The 21,726-nt window shown below is 44.3% G+C and overlaps 1 protein-coding gene across 1 annotated transcript in view; it reads left to right on the top strand.

Annotated features, from left to right (window-relative positions):
- The window catches only part of LOC308524314 (uncharacterized protein), a 38,149-nt gene that overhangs the window by 14,814 nt on the left and 1,609 nt on the right, over nt 1-21,726 (top strand). The window contains exons 4-6 of the mRNA XM_081098644.1: nt 2,021-2,100; nt 3,046-3,145; nt 20,612-20,728. Coding sequence (XP_080954770.1) covers nt 2,021-2,100; nt 3,046-3,145; nt 20,612-20,728 — 297 coding nt within the window. The remainder of the gene's footprint in view (nt 1-2,020; nt 2,101-3,045; nt 3,146-20,611; nt 20,729-21,726) is intronic.

Here is a 21,726-nt window from a genome sequence, read left to right as displayed (position 1 = left end):
TTAAGCTACATAATCTTTACTCCCTGGAATGGAGATAAGAAACGCCCTAACCTTTGTAATAGAGATTGATAGGATTGGAACCAACTGGTATAAATACAGATGTAAGAAGACAGAACAGAGAGAGAGAGAAATTGGCACAGAACCTACACAGAATGTTCTCTAGAGACAGAAGAACTTCGCTGGAGAGAACATGGCAAAAGATCCTGGACAGAAACTGGCCTCAGAACCTAGAGACAGAACCTAGCGAGAGAACATGGCAAAAGATCCTGGACTGAACCTGACTACAGAAATTGGCAAGAGAACCTGACTAGAACCTGGTGACTGAACCTGGCTGGAGAACCTGGAGAACCTAGCAAGAGAACATGGACACAGAACCTGGCTGGAGAACCTGGCGAGGGAACATGGACACAGAACCTGGCTGGAGATCCAGAGCAGAACCTCTCTGGAGATCCAGACCAGAACTTGGCTGGAGATCCTGGCTAGGCCGCTGATCAACTGAACACTGTCTCCGTGTCATTCCTTCTTTGCCGACTCCGTCTACACCTTTGGGGACCCCTGGACCTGCTGGGGTTGGACCCCGGCAACAAAGTTTCAATTATAGAAGATAAATAAATGCCAGGGGGGGAAAAAAGGAGAGGCTGGGAGCTTGAGTCGCCGGGAGGCATGGCCAGCCTGAAAACAGCCATCAGCCCCTCACCCAGGCTGGCCACCCATGGGGTGAGGGTCCCCACTGAGGGGCTTGGCCAGCTTGCAAAACAGCCATCAGCCCCCTCACCCAGGCTGGCCAGGCACCCCAGTGGGGACTCCCACCCTGAAGGGGGTGTGGCCAGCCTGAAAACGGTCCCCAGTCCCTCACCCAGGCTGGCCAGGCACCCCAGCGGGAACCCAACCCTGATCTGGGACACCCTTCAGGGCAAACCAGCCAGCCCGCCACCCGTGCACTAGGCCTCTATCCTATATAATAAAGTTATATAGGATAATAGTAATTATCCTATATAATAATATGCAAATTGACCCTAACAGCAGAACGACTGGGAATGACTGGTCACTATGACACACACCAGCGGCAGATGCTTAATGCAGGAGCTGCCCCCTGGTGGTCAGTGCGCTCCCACAGTGGGAGCTCTGCTTAGCCACAAGCCAGGCTGACGGCTGCCAGCACAGCTATGGTGGCGGGAGCCTCTCCCACCTCCTCAGCAGTGCTAAGGATGTCCGACTGCAGCTTAGGCCTGCTCCCCGCTGGCAAGTGGACATCCCCCGAGGGCTTCTGGGCTGCCAGAGGGATGTCTGATTGGCAGCTTAAGCCATCAGGTGGACATCCCCCGAGGGGTCACAGACTGCAAGAGGGCACAGGCTGGGCTGAGGGACCCCTCCCCCTCCAGTGCACAAATTTTTGTGCACTGGGCCTCCAGTTGAATTATAAAGGACCATTCTTCTGGGGGGAAAAAAAAAGTCATGTTGTGTGTTGAATAATATAACTTGTTTACCTGGTTTTTGCTCTAACTCTTGCAACAAGCCTTTAAACAATGTAATAAAAATCTGGTCTGACTTTTTAGCTGTGGATTTCTACTTTTATCTTGGACAGCATTACAATGTTCTCAAATCTTTGGGCTTTTCTGGTGCTTTATTCCATTTCTGTTTTTTATGTTGTCTTTCATAATATGCAGAATTTATTCCTTTCCCCCATATTTCTTTGTTCTGATTTATTTCATAGTGAAAATAAAAAATTAATAGGCAGTGATAAATTGAATCTTGCAGAGGCTATATGAACCTTATTGTTAGAAAATTAATTTATAACCGGCTCATTGTTCTTGCTACTTTATCCCCTAATAGTGCAAAAATACTCTCCTTACAGCCTTCTCTGTTTATTTCTTTCTAGATGTCACCAGTTTAATTTAGGTGTTTTCCCCTTACTGTTAGTAGCTAGTTTTTTTACATGAGCCATTGCTCTGGAGAGTGGTATTTTTATTTATTTTAATAAAGTTAGTGTATTTAATGAATATTTTTCCCTCTTTTAAAGACTGTGAGCCAGAAGAACTGACTGACTGGTCTATGGATGAAAAATGTTCACTTTGTAACCTACAAAGAGAAGCAGTCAGTGTAAGTTTCAGTGCTATGAAATTATTTCTAAACTATTTGCACAATTGTAGCACAATTTTTAAACTTAATTTGTTTTGAAACTTTGTGACTTATAGTAGAATATAAATACTTGATTTTTGGCAATGAGAAGAAAATTAAAGTCTCATGTTAGAAGTCTAACATTTAGCTTATCTAGTAGGTGAAAATCCCAAACTACTCATCTTTCTTGTTTATTTCACATTTCTTTCTCATAGCTCCCTAACTCATGAAATCAGTTCAGATCTGTTTGTATTTTCATAGACAAGGCTGATGATCTTGGAGGCCTGGTTTGGTCTGAGACCATCCTACAGGCTGATTTCTCAGGAATCAGTAGTTGGAGGATAATGTGGTACTACATTTTAACTTTCTTCTTTCTCTTGAAGTCTTTTGGGTATCGTAATCATCTCCTGTGTAAATTATTAAAATATTAGTGTCTACTCTAAACAGGGATAAACTAGACAAGCAGCAGCATCTTGTATGGTTGGATCCTAATTCTTTACATACTATTGTGAGAGGGCTGAGAGGAAATGAGAACTCAAGAACCTGTACCTATTTTGGTCAGATTAGTAGGTAAACATAACTGCTTTGTTGTTAAAATTCTCATTGCTGGCATGTTATATAGTGAAATTATTCAGCAATATATCTTATCTGCTCTTCCCTCTTTTTTGATTATAGTTTTGCTAAAAAATAAGGCTAAGTTGGCCCTCTGTTAGAGCTAAATTTCTTTTTTCCTGACTCCTGTTTCAAATTTAATATTCTCTATACAATTTGATATATTTAAAAGATAGAACAAATGAGCATTTAGAGAGTTAAATTTTTGCCATTTTTAATGGAATCCCACAGTTACAAAGTGATTTTTTTAATGTTGGTGTTTTTTTTATATATATATAATTTTAGGATTGTATACCATCTCTTGATTCTTCACAGTCAACACCAACAGAGGAACTATCATCTCAGGGCCAGTCCAACACTGAAAAGATTGAATGCCAAGCAGAAAATTACCTAAATGCACTCTTTCGAAAGAAAGGTAATGTTGGTACACATTTTTTATGCTTCTGGTGTTCCTTATTTTGTTGCTGTTCTCAAGACTTCAGATGTTCTTTCATGTTTAATAAGTGATAGATATATTACATTGCAAAACTATCTTTAGAATAAATTAAGCATTTATCAGCTGTTTCTTTGGTAGCTTGAGTATGCTTACTTGACATTAAAATGTCAGTATTCTTTTTAATTCCTGTTTATCTAAACTATATATAGTGGGGCCTTGACTTACGAGTGTCCCGACTAACGAGTTTTTCGAGATACGAGCTGTCTCTTGGCCGATTTTTTGCTTTGAGTTGCGAGCTAAAATTCGGGTTACAAGCCAGCTTCAGATACCCCACCGCTAGTTGGCGCAGCGAACGTCACAGTGAACGCCACAACATCAGCCCAGCATCACGTGTCTCACTCGTTCACTTTAAGCGGTTAGCTCTTAGTTGAAGCATCAGTGTTGTGCTCGCATTTGTGCTTGCAGTTATTTTGCAAAACTTCGTTTTTTCAACCATGGATCTGAAGAAAGTAAGTGCGAAGGACAGTGCTGAGAAGAAGAAGCGGATGATGTGCATTGAATTAAAGAAAGAAATTATCGAAAAACATGACCAAGGTGTGCGTGTAATCGACTTGGCGAAGCAGTACGAGCGTAGCACTTCTACAATCTGCACCATACTGAAGCAAAAGGAGTCGATACAGGCTATAACTCCAGCCAAGGGCGTTAAAGTAATTTCTAAACAGCGGACATCTATCCATGAAAATATGGAGAAGCTGCTAATGGTGTGGTTAACGGAGAAGCAGCTTGCAGGAGATACCGTGACGAAGGCTATTATCTGCGAGAAGGCACGAGCTATTTACGCTGATTTGCTGCAGCAAACCCCAGGCACTTCAGTGGACGAGGCATCGGGCGAGCCATTTAAAGCCAGTCGGGGCTGGTTCGAAAATTTTAAAAAGAGGACTGGCATTCACTCCGTTGTCAGACATGGTGAGGCAGCGAGCGCGGATATAAAGGAAGGTGACATCAAGGAGCTCATTGAGGAGCACTCCGAGGAACTGACAGCGCAGGAGCTAAAGGAGCTACAGACGCAGCAGCACTCGGAGGTTTTGCAGGAAATAGATGACACGGAGGAGGAGGAGGAGGAGGAGGAGAAGGAGGTTATCTCTACAAGTGAGATAAAGGAAATGTTGGGAATGTGGGAGAAACTTTCAGACTTTATTCAAAAGAAACACCCAGAAAAAATTGTAACTGGGCGTGCTATGGAGCTATTTAATGACACTTGCCTAACTCATTTCAGAAATATTCTGAAAGGGAGGATGAAACAGATCTCATTGGACAGGTTTTTATCGAAAAATCCTGTAGATGAAAGTGATGAAAGCGTGGCGAAAAGGGTAAAAATCAGCAAATAAGATTCAGTTATTCAGTTCAGCCTTTCTCCTCCAACTCCATCAGCATCTTTAAGTTGTTTGATCTCCAAGGTAAATGCTGTACGTTAAATTTAATAAAACAAGTTTATTGCACTACATTCTATTCAGTATTGTGTTTTTATACAATATTCGTTATTTTTAAATACATTTTTCTTATTTAAAAACATTTAACAAAACATTTGCGGTGTTTTTTGGGTGTCCAGAACGGATTAATGGCATTTCAATTCATTGTAATAGTGAAAATTGATTTGACATACGAGTAATTTGAGTTACGAGCTCCGTCACAGAACGAATTAAACTCGTAAGTCAAGGGCCCACTGTAAACCAAATGAGGCTTGTTTCATTTGTTACTTTACTTGCTACACATTATTAGGCAGAAGTAGCTTTACATCTTCGTTACCTGGGGAAAATATAGAAATATAGAATCTTCCATTTTTTGTTCTTGGCCATTTCTACAGTAGTAGAGTGTCTTAATTTTCACCACATAGTAAGTCATGGTGTAGAGCAGTGGTCGGCAAACCGCGGCTCGCGAGCCACATGCGGCTCTTTAGCCCCATGAGTGTGGCTCTTCCACAAAACACCACGTGTGGCGTGCACGTACAGTGCGATTGAAACTTCGTGGCCCATGCGCAGAAGTTGTTTTTCGGCCTGGGCGAGTCTATTTTGAAGAAGTGGCGTTAGAAGAAGTGGGGGGTGTCGGTCAGTCGGCGGGTGGGCGACGGGAGACGCAGCTCAGGCGGGCCGTGGGATACGCTGCATGGGGGAGGCGCGTGCAATTCATGCACGAGTTGAGTGAGCCAGTCAGTCAGCAGTTGCATCCTCAAATCGTGCGTGGGTGACAAAAGTACCTACTCGAAGCATAAAGTTACCTGTATTTTTCCAACCAGCTGCAAATCCTACAGGTATTTTTGTCATCAGTTTAAGAATTGTAATTATTTTGTGTTGGTGGCTTTATTATTATAAAATGAAACATTTTTTTAGGTGCCCTGTTTGACATGGCTACAAAGAAGAAGCAAAGAAAAACGGAAGACGAAAACCGTGAATTTAAAGTTGAATGGACTGAGACTTTCGCGTTTATTCAAAACTTAAATGGTCTTCCGACCTGTCTTATTTGTCAGGAAAAATTGGCGCATAACAAGAAATCAAATTTGGAGAGACACTTTACAACTAAACACGAGTCATTTAGTACTAAATATCCTGTCGGTGATGCAAGGAAGAAAGCAGTTGAGGAACTTCAGAAGAGTCAAGAAAAATCAAGTTCTGTATTTAATTACTGGATGCAATCTTCCAACAATGTTAATATTGCAAGTTTTGTGGTTAGTCAAGAGATTGCTAAGAGAGGAAAACCATATACAGACGGCGAATATATAAAAAGTTGTTTCATAAATGCATCTGAAGAGCTATTTCGGGATTTTAAGAACAAAGCAGATATTCTAAAAAAAATTACAGAGTTACCATTGTCTGCTAAAACAGTGAAAGATAGAACAGTCCAAATGTCTTCACATATAACCAACCAGCAAGTCAAAGATCTTAAATTGGTTTCAGCTTTATCAATAGCAGTTGACGAGTCTTGTGACATAAATGATACAGCGCAAATTTCACTTTGTGTACGATTTATTTCATCTACAGGTCCTAAAGAAGAACTTTTAGGATTATTGCCACTCAGAGGTCAAACATGTGGAGAGGATATAGCAAATGCTGTAATTGAGTGCATTGAAAAACATCATATTCCACTCGATAAAATTGTCTCAATTTCAACAGACGGGTCGAAAAGTATGATCGGCGTAAGAAACGGGTTTGTTGCTATTTTGAAAGAAAAAATTAATCACGAGATACTTACTTACCATTGCATCATTCATCAAGAAGCGCTTTGTGTGCAGACATTTCCAGAAGAAATTTGCAAAGTTATGGAATTGGTGATTAAGATTATCAACTCCATTATAGCTAAAGCTCTTAATCATCACCAATTTAAAGAATTTTTAGTTGAAATGGAGAGTGAGTACGCAGATCTTCTACTGCATAACAAGGTACGTTGGTTATCAAGAGGAAACGTTTTAAAACATTTTGCTTCCTTATTAACAGAAATTAAAGCATTTCTCCTTGAGAAGGGTGTTCACTATCCAGAACTAACGAATGATCAGTGGATCCAAAAATTTTATTTCATGGTAGACATTACATCTCATCTAAATCAGCTTAATCGTAAACTACAGGGGAAAGGAAACACAGTTTTTTCGATGTTAGAAGAAGTTATTTCATTTGAAAACAAATTATCTCTTTTTGCTAAAGATTTTGAAAGAGAAACTTTGATTCACTTTCCAAGCCTGTTGAAACATCGCCAAGAAAATAATTCTGATATTGACATTTGCTATTTCAAAACAACACTTTTAAATATGAGGGAAGCTTTTCTGAACAGGTTTCAGGAACTCAGAAACAGCAAAGCAACGTTAGCCTTTGTTAAAAAACCTCTCAATGCTACTGTAACAGAATTAAATTTTTCTCCCTTTAATATTGACATTGGCAACTTTGAAATGCAATTGCTGGATTTAAAAAATAGAGAACTGTGGAGCTCAAAATTTGAACGTCTTTGTGCTGATATAGAAATATTGGAGAAAAACAAATGTGAACTTATTTCACAGCACAAGTGGTCTGCTTTGAAAGACCTGGAGAAGGAAGATATGTTGATTTTTAACACCTGGAATAGTATTCCTGACTCATATAATCAACTGAAAAAACTAGCGTTTGCTGTTCTTTCCTTATTTGGGTCTACATATTTATGCGAACAATCATTTTCAAGCATGAACCTTATGAAGACTAAATTGAGAGGTTGTCTTATTGATGAGAACCTGGAATCGTGCCTAAAGTTAAAAACAACAACATACAAACCTGACTTACCCAAACTTTCCAAGGAGATGCAAGGCCATTGTTCACATTAGTGTTTGTCAGTCATTGTCATGATTTAATTTTATGGATATTGTAAGGTAAATTGTAAGGAATTTAATTTTATCAATAAATAATATCGTTATTAAGTATGATATCAAGTTTTATTCAACGTACCTATAGTTTAACTAAGACTTAAAACTTTAACTAAAGTTTATTTAGTTAATTTTAGGGAATGTTGTGGAGTGAAAGAAGATGTAGTGTCGAGGATTGAGAAAGGTATGTTGAGATGGTTTGGACATATAGAGAGGATGAACGAAAGGAGATAGACGAAACAAGTACACAAGACTGGTGTGGATGGGAGAGTTGGAAGAGGTCAACCTCAGCGAACGTACCTCAATCAGAGTGAGGACGTTTTTAGCAAAGGCCAGCTTAGAAGTACCCTAATTAAGTTAACAATGCACCTACCTATATAGTTTAAGTTTAAAAAATTTGGCTCTCAAAAGAAATTTCAATCGTTGTACTGTTGATATTTGGCTCTGTTTATTTACTTTGCCGACCACTGGGTTATATGAATAACATCTGAGGATCTGGGCACATTTATTCATTCAACAAGTATTGGAACTGATCTAGGTGCGGGGAGTAGAGGAATGAGCGAACAGAAAAAGATCCCTGCCCTCCAGAGATTTCCTTCTCTGAGCGGCTGGGGATGACGTGCTGAGAAAGTGTGTGATGGAGCCACTAAACCCTTAGCCCAGCCAAACTCTCACCCTGATGGTGACCTCAGGCATGTGCAGACTGTCACAAAGAGACGGTGAATTTGCTTTTGCTCCCAATAGCAGAATTACGTTATCAAGATGGTAACCTTGATCGGATGGAGGTGTTCCAAGGAGCCGAAGGGCAGGCTTTTGTTCAAGTGTGTGTATTTCTGGCGAGAGAGTTCACAGCTTTCAAAAGAGTTTCAGAAGTGTCTGTAGCACCTTAAGAGTTTTAAACCATGACCCATCAGGGCCAGCTGCAAAGTCGCCGGAGCTAATCAGGTCAACACAGTTCACTCGCATGGTCACCCAAGTGTGGAGAGAAAGTGTAGCTCCTTTAGTTTGACTGTAGCTAATGACCTGGTCATTCATACGATCTCTCTAGGGAATGCTAAGCCTCCCTGGGATACAGCTGCTATTCCATCACTTGCCTTCTCCTGAAGGTGGCTCTCAGGTTATGGAAGAGGGAGGCACCCACACACATACTCCTGGCCTCCTGCTGACTCTGGGACGTGCACTGGCTAGGTTCACTGGGCTCCTGGCTCCCTGACTGCCACTTGCCCTGCCAGCCTCCCCAGCGCTGTCTGAGGCTGGAATAATTCGTGAGACGTTCTTTCAACTGGTCCGAGTCCAGTCACTGCTTGAAGGCTTGTCCTCATCTTAGATCCTGCTGGCCATAGACACCTGAGTGGCCAGCAAGTCCTCGCTCACTCCAGCTCACCTGTCTGCTGGTCCATGCCCAGGCTCTGCTGCAGAGTCACCCACCTGCCTCAGCAGCCCAGGAGCCCTGCTCCCAGGCATGGGGGGGGGGGGGGGGAGGTGCACGTCCTGGGCTCCTCTCCATTTCCTCTTACAAAGTAATTAAGGTGATTCACAGACTATTAATCTCCCCTCGAATTGCACTTAAGTTTCCTGCTGCTAATATGATATAGTCAAATATGAAATAAATTCCGTTTTAAAATTTAAGTCTCCAGACAATTAAAAATTCAAAAGTTAAATCACAGAATAGTCTGTAAGTGGTATGAAATAGTATATAATTGGTATGAAAGTAAAATCTCACACTCAGAGCCCATTGAGATGGTTATATTCCCCCCACACCTGGAAGAAACTCGCGGAACTCACTTCCTGCCTAGTGCTTCAAGAGGTCTTGACACTAGCCGCAGGTCCATAGGGGAACATGGTCCTGTGCCTTAGGTGCTGCCCAGCCCTTTCAGGGTCACCGTTTCCTCATTTGGAGAATGAGAAATCTAGACTGCATGCTAATGACCACCTAGTGTACTTTACGTACTTCCTTCCTGTGTCTGACAACAGTTACTCAAGATACATGATGCTATCTTTATTTTACAGACTCCAGAGAACTTAAGTAGCTTGCTCAAGTCACATCCTATATAATAGAGGGAATATGCTAATTGACCACCACGCCCTCACAAGATGGTGGCACCCACAGCCACAAGATGGCAATGCCCAGTCCCCTCAGCCCCACCAGGGGCATCAGGTCCTCCTGCATGCCCCACTGACTGAGACTCAGGCAAGCAGAGCTGGCCGAGGCACAGGCAAGCCTCAGATGGTGGCTGCCCAGCCACCCAGGGCCAGCCTGAGGCGCTGCCGGCAGTGGCAGCAGCAGAGGTGTGATGGGGGTGTCGCCTTCTCCTGATCCCCGGGTCACCTCCTGCCCCTGAGGGCTCCCGGACTGTGAGGGGGCAGGCCGGGCTCAGGGACCCCCCCCCCCTCCCCTACCTCCAGTGCATGAATTTTCATGCACCGGGCCTCTAGTTACTAATAAAGAATGGATGAAGGATTCAACCCCCATCTGCATAGTGTCAAGACCACCATTCTCCCACTACCCCATGCTTGCTTTTCCTGAAAGATTCAAGAAACTCCTTCCAGGGTTTCTGCAGATGGCCGTGCAAGTTGCACCTGCCCAAGGGGTATCTGCTCAAATCAAATCCATGTTCCCCTGGCTGTCATGGCCTGAACGCTCTGGGATGCTCCCACCCAGAGAGGAAGTCTCTTCCTTACGCTCACCAAGGTGTCTACTAGGCTCATAGTGCTTTATCCCCGTCCGTGTAAAGTCCAAATGTTCATTATAAAGATTAGTTAATGACATGGATTACAGCATGATAATGATGATGATTACTTTTCATATGTCCCTTAGAAGTATCATATCATTGATAGATTATCACTCCCCATTTTCCTTTTAGTTGTGCTTGTTAAAGTAGGAGTAGGGCTTCGTAAGAAACCTATGTTACCATGACCCACATGAAATTATTGCCGAATAAATTAGAGTTTATGCTCTCCCTTGCTCAACTGCAAGGCACCAGTGAGCCAACAGGTCACATGCCAGGCTTTGTGCTGAATTCTCCACACAAATCCTCTCATTTCATCCTCACAAAAACCTAAGTAGTTACTCTGATCACTAGCTATTGAGTTAAAGAATTAGAAACCTAGTTTTCTCCCTTGTAAAATAACCAGCTTGAATAAGATGATCTCTGATTTTGCTTTTCACTCTAAAATGTTTCTTAATCTTATTTTAAAAATTGATTTTAGAGAGAAAAAGGGGGGAAGAGAGGGGAGAGGGAGAGAGAGAGCTTGCCTTGAGGGCTTCCATCCAATTCCAAAGGCGGGGACACTAGGGTACGTCTCAGGGGAGGATCTCAATAGAATATTCATCATTTTCTCAGGTGTGTCCTTTCAAGGTCATGGTCTGGGGGTCATTAGTCAGTGCACCTGGCTCTGAGGTCAGCCACTAGGACAGTGATGGCGAACCTATGACACGCATGTCAGAGGTGACACATGAACTCATTTTTTTGGTTGATTTTTCTTTGTTAAATGGCATTTAAATATATAAAATAAATAACAAAAATATAAATCTTTGTTTTACTATGGTTGCAAATATCAAAAAATTTCTATATGTGACACGGCACCAGAGTTAAGTTAGGGTTTTTTAAAATGCTGACACGCCGAGCTCAAAAGGTTCGCCATCACTGCACTAGGACCTAGATGTACTCAGAGGACAGACCTTGTGAAGACCCAGGCCGTCTGCAAGCCAAGGAGGCAGGCCTCGGAAGAAACCAGCCCTGCTGACACTTGGTACTCAGACTTCCAAGCCCTAGAACAGTGAGACATAAATTTCTGATGTTTAGAAACTAGGATTCTGAGGTTGAATGACTTTTTAAAAACTGAAGCGGTGTGGTCACTTTTCACCACTAGGGGGAAGCAGTCCACTGGCTCTCATTTCATTGTGTCCTGGGCTGTGACCATTGGCTGGACAGGAGACCTTGAATGGTTCTTCCAACTCAGATTCAGTCTGATTCTAATATGCAATTCCAAATTTCAATCAAATAGGAAAAGCCCTTTTACATTTTAAATAAAATTTCTGGCTAATTATTATGGATGTCATTTCTCAGGGGGGTATTGCAGGACCCCAGAAGATAGAAACTGCTAGAATGTTAGAGGTCTTCTATCTTCCAGTCACCTGTAAAGTCACAGCCACAAAAGGTTTTCTTTTTAGTCCTCTAGGGGCACAACAATAAAATGCTTGGTTAACTGATAACTTATCCTATCTAATAAAAGAGAAACATGGTGATTAGCCGTACCTCCGCTACCCTTCCCAATGGCTAATCAGGGCGATATGCAAATTAACTGCAGCCAAGATGGCAGCCAGCAGCCAGGCAGCTTGAAGCGAACATGAGGCTTGCTTGCTTCAGTGACGGAGGACTCCAACGTTCCCCGCCTGCCACTGCCGGCCTCTGAGCTTGCAGTTTGAAACATTGTTACAAATATAGAAGCTAAACAAAACCCCAGAAACCTGCTTTCAGCCAGCCGGGATCTCAGAGCTGGAGTTGAAACAGTGTTTCGATTATAGAACCCAAACAAACCAGATACCTGCTTTCAGCAGCCGAGGCCTAAGAGCTGGAGCCAAGCCTCAGAGCTAAACCTGGCCCAGAATAAAAAGAAAAAAAGGAGCGATTGGGAGCTTCAGTCACCCGCCAGCCTGAAAACAGCCCTCAGCCCCTCACCCAGACTGGCCAGGCACCCCAGTGGAGACCCCCACCCTGAAGGGGGTGTGACCAGCTGCAAACAGCCATCATCCCCTCATTCAGGCTGGCCAGACACCCCAGTGGGGACCCCCACCCTGATCCAGGACACCCTTTAGGGCAAACCAGCCGGCCCCCACCCGTGCACCAGGCCTCTGTCCTATATAGTAAAAGGATAATATGCCTCTCAGCACCGGGATCAGCGGAGCCGCGAGGCCTCCCGGCACTGGGATCAGCATGATGGGGCAGCGCCCAAACCCCCTGATCGCCCTGCGGCTCTGTGTGTGACAGGGGGCGGGGCCACAACCTCCCTATCTGCCCTGCTCTGTTCGTGACAGGGGAAGGCGCCCCAACCCCCTGATCAGCCCTGCTCTGTGACTGATAGGGGGGAGCTCCCCAACCCCCTGATCGCCCTGCCGCTCTGTGTGTGACAGGGTGTGGCGCCCCAATCCTCTGATCGGCCCTGCTCTGTGTGTGACAGGGTGCGGCACCCCAACCCCCTGATTGGCCCTGCTTTATGGGTGATAAAGGGCAGCGCCCCAACCCCCCCGCCCCCCTACGGGCCCTGCTCTGTGTGTGACAGGGTAGAGCCATAACCTCCCCATTGGCCCTGCCCTGAGTGTGACGGGGCGGTGCCCCAACTCCCCTATCAGCCCTACTCTGTGAGTGACACGGGGGAGCTCCTCAACCCCCTGATCTGTGCGGTACGGGGGGAGCTCCCCAACCCCCTGATTGACCCTGCTCTGTGTGTGACAGGGTACGGAGCCCCAACCCCCCTGATGGGCCCTGCTCTGTGAGTGACAGGGGGCAGCTCCCCAACCCCCTGATGGGCCCTGCTCTGTGAGTGACAGGGGGCGGCGCCCCAACCCCCTGATTGGCCCTGCTCTGTGTGTGATGGGGTGGCGCCGCAACCTTCCCATCGACCCTGCCTTGAGTGTGACGGGGCGGTGCCCCAACCCCCCAATTGGCCCTACCCTGAGCGTGACTGAGGGTGGCATCGCAACCTCCCCATCCGCCCTGCTCTGTGCATGACGGGGCAGCGCCCCAACTCCCCAATTGGCCCTGCTCTGAGCCCGACCAGGGGCTGCACCTAGGGATTGGACCTGCCCTCTGTCACCCAGGAGCAGGCCTAAGCCAGCAGGTCGTTATCTCCCGAGGGGTCCCAGACTGCAAGAGGGCACAGGCCAGGCTGAGGGACCCCCCCCCCCTCCCCTGAGTGCACAAATTTTTGTGCACCGAGCCTCTAGTCAAATATAAAAAGAAAGGGGACAACCCTGATGGGATCAATTTTTTTTTTAATCTGGAAAGGTTCACTCTTTAAAAGTTATTATAATAATACAAACCAAGAAAATTTGGAAAACACAAAACTGAGAAAGCAAATAAATATTAACCCAATATGGATATTTTAATTTATTTTCTTAAATGATTGATACCTTAAATCTTTTCTGGAATAATGAAGCAGATGGATGGATGATTACACAGGAAACATCTCAATAGTTTCTAAACCTGAGCTTTAAAAAGCTAAATAAGAATCTACTGGGGACGGGGAGGAGAGCGGATAATAGATTCGTGTGTGTGTGTGTGTGTGTGTGTGTGTGTGTGTGTGTATGTTTTTTCTCTGAGTTCTCTAGTTGAAAGTTTAGATGTGGCATTTGGAAACTACTGATGTACTCGAGTTTGTGGGTGGTGCCACAGAAAATATTCAGGGCCAGCAAGGTTAAGTTTCACTAACCCAAATTTAAATTTCACTAACCCAAATTTCCGAGGCCAAATTGCAGTTAAAGTAGTTTTTTAAAAAAGAAATGGTTTTGCAATAGGAAAAATTATAGAAGGCATGTATTTCACACATTGACACCTAATGATACTTCCTTTTTTTTTTTCTTTAAAAAAAATATATTTTTATTGATTTCAGAGAGGAAGGGAGATGGAGAGAGAGATAGAAACATCAATGATGAGAGAATCATTGATCAGCTGCCTCCTGCACGCCCCTCACTGGGGATCGAGCCCGCAAGCTGGGCATGTGCCCTTGACTGGAATCAAACCTGGGACCTTTCAATCCTCAGGTCAATGCTCTATCCTCTGAGCCAGACTGGCTAGGGAGATACTTCCTTTTTTAAGTCAGCAATATTTATTAGAGGAAGGCGTTTATCTGAAACCTCCACTACTCAGAACAGTTTGCCGCTGGAGGTATAAAGAGGACAAACTGCTGGACAAGGGAGTGAACGCTATCACTCACTCATGACCTTCATTCACATTACAAGGAAGATTATTCCCCAAGAAGATCAAGGTCAGGGGATTATTGAAGGAGGGTCCCAGACCTGATAGTGGTGAGAATAAGAGAAGACGATTCATCTTTACTCTTAGCTCATGGAGGCCCGAGAATGCAAGGAAACACTTTAAAAGGCATGTGGGCACACCTTCAAGTATAAAGACCTTTAGATTCGGTTCTTGTAAGTAAGCAGGACTAGATTCCCTTAAGGCTGGATGACAGGGGAGCTGGGAGGGGGAGGCCAGTCACCCCAGGTGAGACTCTTGCCAAAAAAGGATATTAAGACCAGAAGTATCATCTGGCCAATTTGGTTCAGTGGTTGAGCATCGACCCATGAACCAAGAAGTCATTGGTTCAATTCCTGGTCAGGACACATGCCTGGTTTTCAGGCCAATCCCCAATAGGGGATGTGCAGGAGTCAGCCAGTCAGTGGTGTTTCTCTCTCATCAATGTTTCTACCTCTCTATCCCTCTCCCTTTCTCTCTCTCTAAAAATCAATGAAAAAAATTTAAAAAAGACCTGAGTAACAGAAAGTTCAAGTGGGCTTGAAAGCTAAGACAAGAACTACCTGGTTAGAAAGACTCATAGTTGAGACCTGAGTCAGGTAGAGACGGGAGACAGGTATGGAAGGGAGAGGACTGTTATGATTCACTGGCAGCCAACATGGCACTCACATCAGGAGCTGCTGGGAGCAAAGTCCACCTGCCTGGGCCAGCAGCCTGACTCAGAGGTACCCAGGGACCACGGAGCCTCAGAAAATCCCCTCTGGAGGTCAGAAATGAGAAGGTGCTTCTTAAGCGAGACTGCTGCTCACTGGTTCACAGGCCAGCAGCATCAGCATCACCAGAGAGCTGGTTAGAAAGGCAGAATCTCAGGCCCTACTCCAGAGCCATTGAATCAGAAAGTGCACTTTTACAGGACCCTGGGGCCATTCTAAAACTCGAGGTTAGGAGTTCTAGACCACCCAACCGTAGTGGTGAGTCAATGGCACCAAGAGTGGCCACTGCAGACTCATTCATTCATTAACTTAGGAAGACGTCCGACCTGAGGGGTCCTGATGCAAATGCAGAATTAGCAGAATCAATAGGTTAATGACGACACTCCGTGCAGATTAGAAGAGTACGGGGATCTTAGACTGCTCAAGGTACAGAAGTGTAGCATTACATTTATATTCACTGGTAGAATTGATAAAAATGAAACAAATCTATTTCTTGTGTATTTCACTTGTCAAAGGCAAGTCAAAATATTGCCTTAACTCTAGGAAAATCACGACTACAGGTGTTGCGTGCTCACGATGCTTCAGGCATTCTTTCTCGCACTTCACAAATCTCGTCCTCGAATTCAGTCCCTACATAGATTCAACTGGCCTCCACTTCCACAAACTGCATTCCGCTGCAATTGTTGGGCTTTGGTTTTCTAACTCTGGAACTAGATTCTGTGGGACTCAGAAACACATTTCTACAGTTCTCACATTTCAGAATCAGCCGGTTAGCTTTTGAAAAATACAAACTTTCAACTCACCCTCTTCGAGATTCTGAGTCAAAGAGTCGGGGGTGAAACCTGGAGCGCCCGTCTCTAGAAGCACCCCAGGGAAATCTTACACACATGGGCCACAACTGCGCCCTGAGACACATGGGTCTAGTGACTAATGATCGCTTCCTACCCAGAGGCCTCCACTTCCCCGGAGGTGAGGGGGCGTTAACTAGAGCAGCCCCAGAGATGCGCTGGCTTTACAAGCGCCTCTGTTACACCAGTGATGCCAATGAAATCGGGTTGAAACAGGGCAGAACTTGGACTGACTCACCTGGTGATGCTTCCCTGGCAGGATGGGGTGCCTGGAACTTGAGCCTCTGCCACCTGGAGAGAACAGTGACTCACAGGTGAAGCCTAAGAGGTTAGGGATTTTGTATTCTCCAGCAATTCTCTCAGAAAACTGTCCCAATATAACCCCGCTAGAAGCAGCAGATTGCACAATGATAATTTTTTATTTTTATTTTTTAAATATATTTCTATTGATTTCAGAGAGGAAGGGAGAGGGAGAGAATTAGAAACATCCATGATGAGAGAATCATCTATCGGCTGCCTCTTGCACACCCCACACTGGGAATCGAGACCGCAACTAGGGCATATGCCCTGACCAGGAATCGAACAGTGACCTCCTGGTTCATTAGGTTGAGGCTCGACCACTGAGCCATGCCTGCGTGATGCTTTGATTTTTATGTAAGGGGATTAGAAAGGTGTCGATATTGTTGGGTGAAGGAGAGTACAGCCATGATCCTTGCAGGTCAGTTAGGCAAGAATGCCTCCCAGTTACTATGGGAGGGTAGGTCCTATTTAATGGGGAGGCACCTCACACTCGCACGCGTGGTCTCTGCACTAGGAAATGTGATGGCAGGTACATCTGCGACAGTCACTCTGATGAGGAAAGTATCTAATTTCTCTGCATCAAGCATTCACCTTTGAAAATGCAGGGGGCACAGAAGAATTACTAGCCTTGGTTGGACCCTGTCGATGTATAAACACTCTCCCCAAAGTGGTTATCTCTACTGATCAATTCAATTCTCACAACAGCCCTTAGCGGTGGGTACACAGAGGAAGGAGGCAGGGAAGCACTGAATAATGTGCCCAAAGTCACAGGGTCAGGTGGCTCTGAGGGGAGCAGTCTGGCGCTCGAACCCAGTTTACTACGACAGTGTCTGTCTGCAATACATTTATGGCATTTATTTGTTCTGGATTCAAACCCTTTGCTGATTCCACGGACTGCAAATATCTTCTCCCAGGCTCTAGTTTGCTCTTTTATTCTTGATGTCTTTTTCTTGAACAAAAGTTCTCCATTGCAATGGAATTGGATTTATCAATCTTTGTTTTTATCTTGTGGTAGTTTTTGGTTCTCTATTTAAGACAGCTTGGCCTACCTGAGGTTCACCAAAATCATCTCCTGTGTTATCTCCTACACCAGTGATGGCGAACCTTTTGAGCTCAGCATGTCATTTTGAAAAACCCTAACTTTACTCTGGTGCCGTGTCACATATAGAAGTTTTTTGATATTTGCAACCATAGTAAAACAAAGACTTATATTTTTGATATTTATTTTATATATTTAAATGCCATTTAGCAAAGAAAAATCCACCAAAAAAATGAGTTCGCGTGTCACCTCTGACATGCGTGTCATAGGTTCGCCATCACTGTCCTACACACTGACTTGGAAATGAGTTTTGTGTTTGATGTGAGGTAAGGGTTGAAACTCCCTTTCCCCCTCATAGATATCCAGCACAACCAGCTTCATTTATTAAAAAAGAGTGCAATTAACACAGCTCCGCAATACTACCTTTATAATAAATCCAATGTTCAGATAAGAATGCTAACTCACTTTTCAATATCAGTTTGGCATTAACTAGTGCACAAAATAAATGATATTGGAATACGTTTTCAATTTCAGGGGATTTTACTAAATATCTGATCACGATACTCTAATCCCACATGTATTTAAATTTAGATGTATGCCTCCACTGGTGAAACTCCATGAAGGTTTAATGCACCTCTATCCTATCTCAGAGCTTTCCAATGTTGTGTGAGGAGAAAATTGTTCTCTCGGGGCGGTGGGTGGAGGGTAAGGGAGAGGTTAGAAATGAATGCAGAGAGGAAACATATGAATCCTTCACCACATAAACTCATTTGTTCAGGCCAAAGAAAATCATCAGTTTCTCCCCCCCACACACCCCCCCCCCCACCCCCCGGATTTTTCTGGACTTGTAATGTGCTAACACCTAGAGAGCTGCATTAAGAAGCATTTCCCATATTTATCGGACCACAAAGTCTTTTGATCTCAGATCACAGGGCCTCCATTCTGTTTAATGAGGAGTAGAGAAGCCATTCTGTTCCTGCCCCAAACCTGTAAAGTCACCTGCGTCTGACCTCATTCCTTCCCTCCTCCTCTGTTCCTGGGGCTCAACCCTCCAGTCTAGGATTGTTGTTGTACACTGGGGAGAGCTTGTACTACATGGTGGCTGTAGCAAGGGAGAGAGGCAGAGAATTCCCATGCTGTTAGAGGTGGAAGCAAGATGACTTGGTGATGGGCTGCGTTGAAGAGTGAGGGAAAGTGAAGATTTAAAGGTGACGCCTAGCCCTAACCGGTTTGGCTCAGCGGATAGAGCGTCAGCCTGTGGACTGAAAGGTCCCAGGTTCGATTCCAGCCAAGGGCATGTACCTTGGTTGCGGGCACATCCCCATAGGAGGTGTGCAAGAGGCAGCTGATCGATGTTTCTCTCTCATCTATGTTTCTAACTCTCTATCCCCTCTCCCTTCCTCTCTGTAAAAAATCAATAAAATATATTTTTAAAAAAATAAAAATAAAGGTGACGCTTAAATATCTAGCTTGAGCAACAAAGTGAATGTCCTGCTTTAAAAAAAATTTTTATGTTAGTTTGTTTTAATATATTTTTGTTGATTTCAGAGAGGAAGAGAGAGGGGAGAGAGAGATCAAAACATCAATGATGAGAGAGAATCATTTACTAGTTGCCTCCTGCACAACCCCTATTGTGGACTGAACCCATAACCTGGGCATGTGCCCTTGACCAGAAACAAACCTGGGACCCTTCAGTCCATAGGCCGACACTCTATCCACTGAGCCAAACCAGCGAGGGCTGTTTGTGTGTTTTTTTAAATTGATTTTAGAGAGAGGGAGAGAGAGAAAAAACATTGATGTGAGAGAGAAACATTGATCACTTGCCTCCTGCATGCACCATGACCAGGTAAACAGACACCTGGGTATGTGCCCTGACTGGGAATTGAACCTGCAACCCTTTGGTGTATGGAGGACACCCCAACCAACTGAGCCATATTGTCCAGGGCAGATGTCCTGCTTTTAACTGAGATGGAGGACACAGAAGCAGAAACAGCCCTGGTGGGGATTAAGGAAAGAGGCAGCAGAGCAAAACGGTTCCACTGTACACAAGTTGAGTTTGAAGGACTTTGAAACATCCAAGTGGAAATGGGCACTAGGCAGCTGGATGTATGGGTCTGGAGCTTGGGTGAGTCATCCTGGCTAATGATACCAGTTTTGCAAGCAAAAGCATATAGCTGAAATGGAATTAGGGGGATGATAAGATTGGCAAGTAGCGTATTTATGCTTGGATGATATGAGCACCACATACCTAATCTTGACGAAGCCCTATCAGACAGGAAAAGAGACTGGAAAGGTGTGGCCTCAGAGGTAGGAGGTAAAGATACTTGTTAGAGGACAAGAGTGGTCAGCAAGCTAAAATGCTGTTGAAAGGCCAGTGAGCAAGAATAAGGACTGAGGAGAGTCCAGTGGATTCTGCAAAGTGGAGACTACTTACCTTGGCAAGAGCAATTTCAAAGGTCATTTCCATCTTCACCAAATCTTGTAAAAATGGAGGTTACTCATGTCACTCCTCTGCTTTTCTGATTTACAGTGTCTGAGAAGGGATCTGGTCTCTTCACTTCCAACCAGTCATTTCCTGTCCTACAATTCTCTGCTCCTTTCACACTTGCCTCCTTGTTGTGTCTTTAAAAAGCCAGGAAGGCTCCTGCCACAGGGCCTGTGCGCTTGCTGTTTGCTCTGCCAGAAGTGATGCTCCCAGATTTCTGTCAAACTCACCCCTTTGCTTCCTTCAGGTCTTTGCTCAAATGTTACCTTTCAGTGAGGCCTTACTTGACACGCCATTTAAATCACTTTTGTTTCCACTCAAGCCCTTTCCCTAGTTCCTACTTTATTTTTCTTCACAGCACTCATCACCATTGACATGCTATCTATTTAATTGACTGACTTTACTGTCAGTCATCCCATTCTCCTTCAAAAGTAAGTTATATGAGGGAAGAGATTCTGTCCACTTGTGTGTCCCCAGAACCTAGAACAATGCCTATAACATAATGGGCACCTACAAATATTTGATGAGTAAATTCACTAAAATTTTCAGCTGATGAAACTGGTTTATCCTGATATCCCCGAGGGACCTTTCAGGAAAGGTTGGTGGACTGAGGGCTGCTCATTTCTTTTGAGCAAAATGAAGAATAGCTGCCGCCATTTTCTTCCATGATCTTGGTTCAAACTCCTCTTCCTCTTCTTATGTCACCAGGACCTGCCCATCCAAGGTCTTCGAAGTCGCACATTGTGTCTCTGCACCTTCTCCTTTCCTTTCTTGCTGTTACTACCCCGTTTCAGACTCATGAATGGAATAATGATGCAGGAAAAGGTAAATATGGAGAACATAAGCTAGAGAAAATGCTTCAAATAAGTTTGGCTGTAAAGAAGCAGAGAGAGGCGGTTCCTGGTGGGGACTGTGGGTGCCAGGGAAGCTGAGATGTTTTTGTTTGTTTGCTATTTTTCCTTTTTTTCTTAGCTTTTTACTTTACAAAAGCATTGCTTCACAGAAAATTGGAAAGAAAGTACAGCGAGGTTCTGTTTGCTCGTCACTTGGTTTTCCTACAAATACATAACCACAGCACAGTATCAAAACCAGGAGATCGACGGTGGTGTAACCTGCCTGTATAATTCCCTGCTACTCTGTGACATGGGCAGAGGAGCAGTTTGCTCATCAGATCAGTCATGGGCAGGACTAGGGCATTGTTTCTGGAAGCTCTTTTCTTCGGCCCTCATGCCTCCCTTTTATTACACCCTTCTGCTGAATCAGCCACAGTTGGCTTTGCTGCCAACAGCAGCCTCTGTTAGCCTTTCAAAATCTTCCTTAATCCAGCATCACTGTCTTTTATGACCACCTTTTATTCCAGGTCTAACCCCTTCACCCCAAGCCAAGCCAACACCTTCACATACCCCTCCATATCCTCATGTCCTCCTTAATCATCTGCATTCTTTTCATGCTACTGGCTCACTTCACGCTTTTTAATATTTTGCATTTATTATCTGAAGGACACAAGTGGGACCTATCCTGTTCTTTAATTGTCAGTGTCACATCTGTTAGACCTTGATCATGCATTCATTCAAACATTTTATGAACACCGTGTGTGTGTGTGTGTGTGTGTGTGTGTGTGTGTGTGTGTGTGCCAGCCACAGTCTAGATCAGGGGTGGGCAAACTTTTTGACTCGAGGGCACAATGGGTTCTTAAACTGGATCGGAGGGCCGGAACAAAAGCATGGATGGAGTGTTTGTGTGAACTAATATAAATTCAAAGTAAACATCATTACATAAAAGGGTACGGTCTTTTTTTTTTTTTAGTTTTATTCATTTCAAAC

The sequence above is a fragment of the Myotis nattereri genome (assembly GCF_964212035.1).
Source record: "Myotis nattereri genome assembly, chromosome: 1".
In the NCBI taxonomy this organism is placed as follows: Eukaryota; Metazoa; Chordata; class Mammalia; order Chiroptera; family Vespertilionidae; genus Myotis; species Myotis nattereri.
Note: the sequence above shows the minus strand (reverse complement) of the source record. Positions and strands in the feature narration are given on the sequence as shown.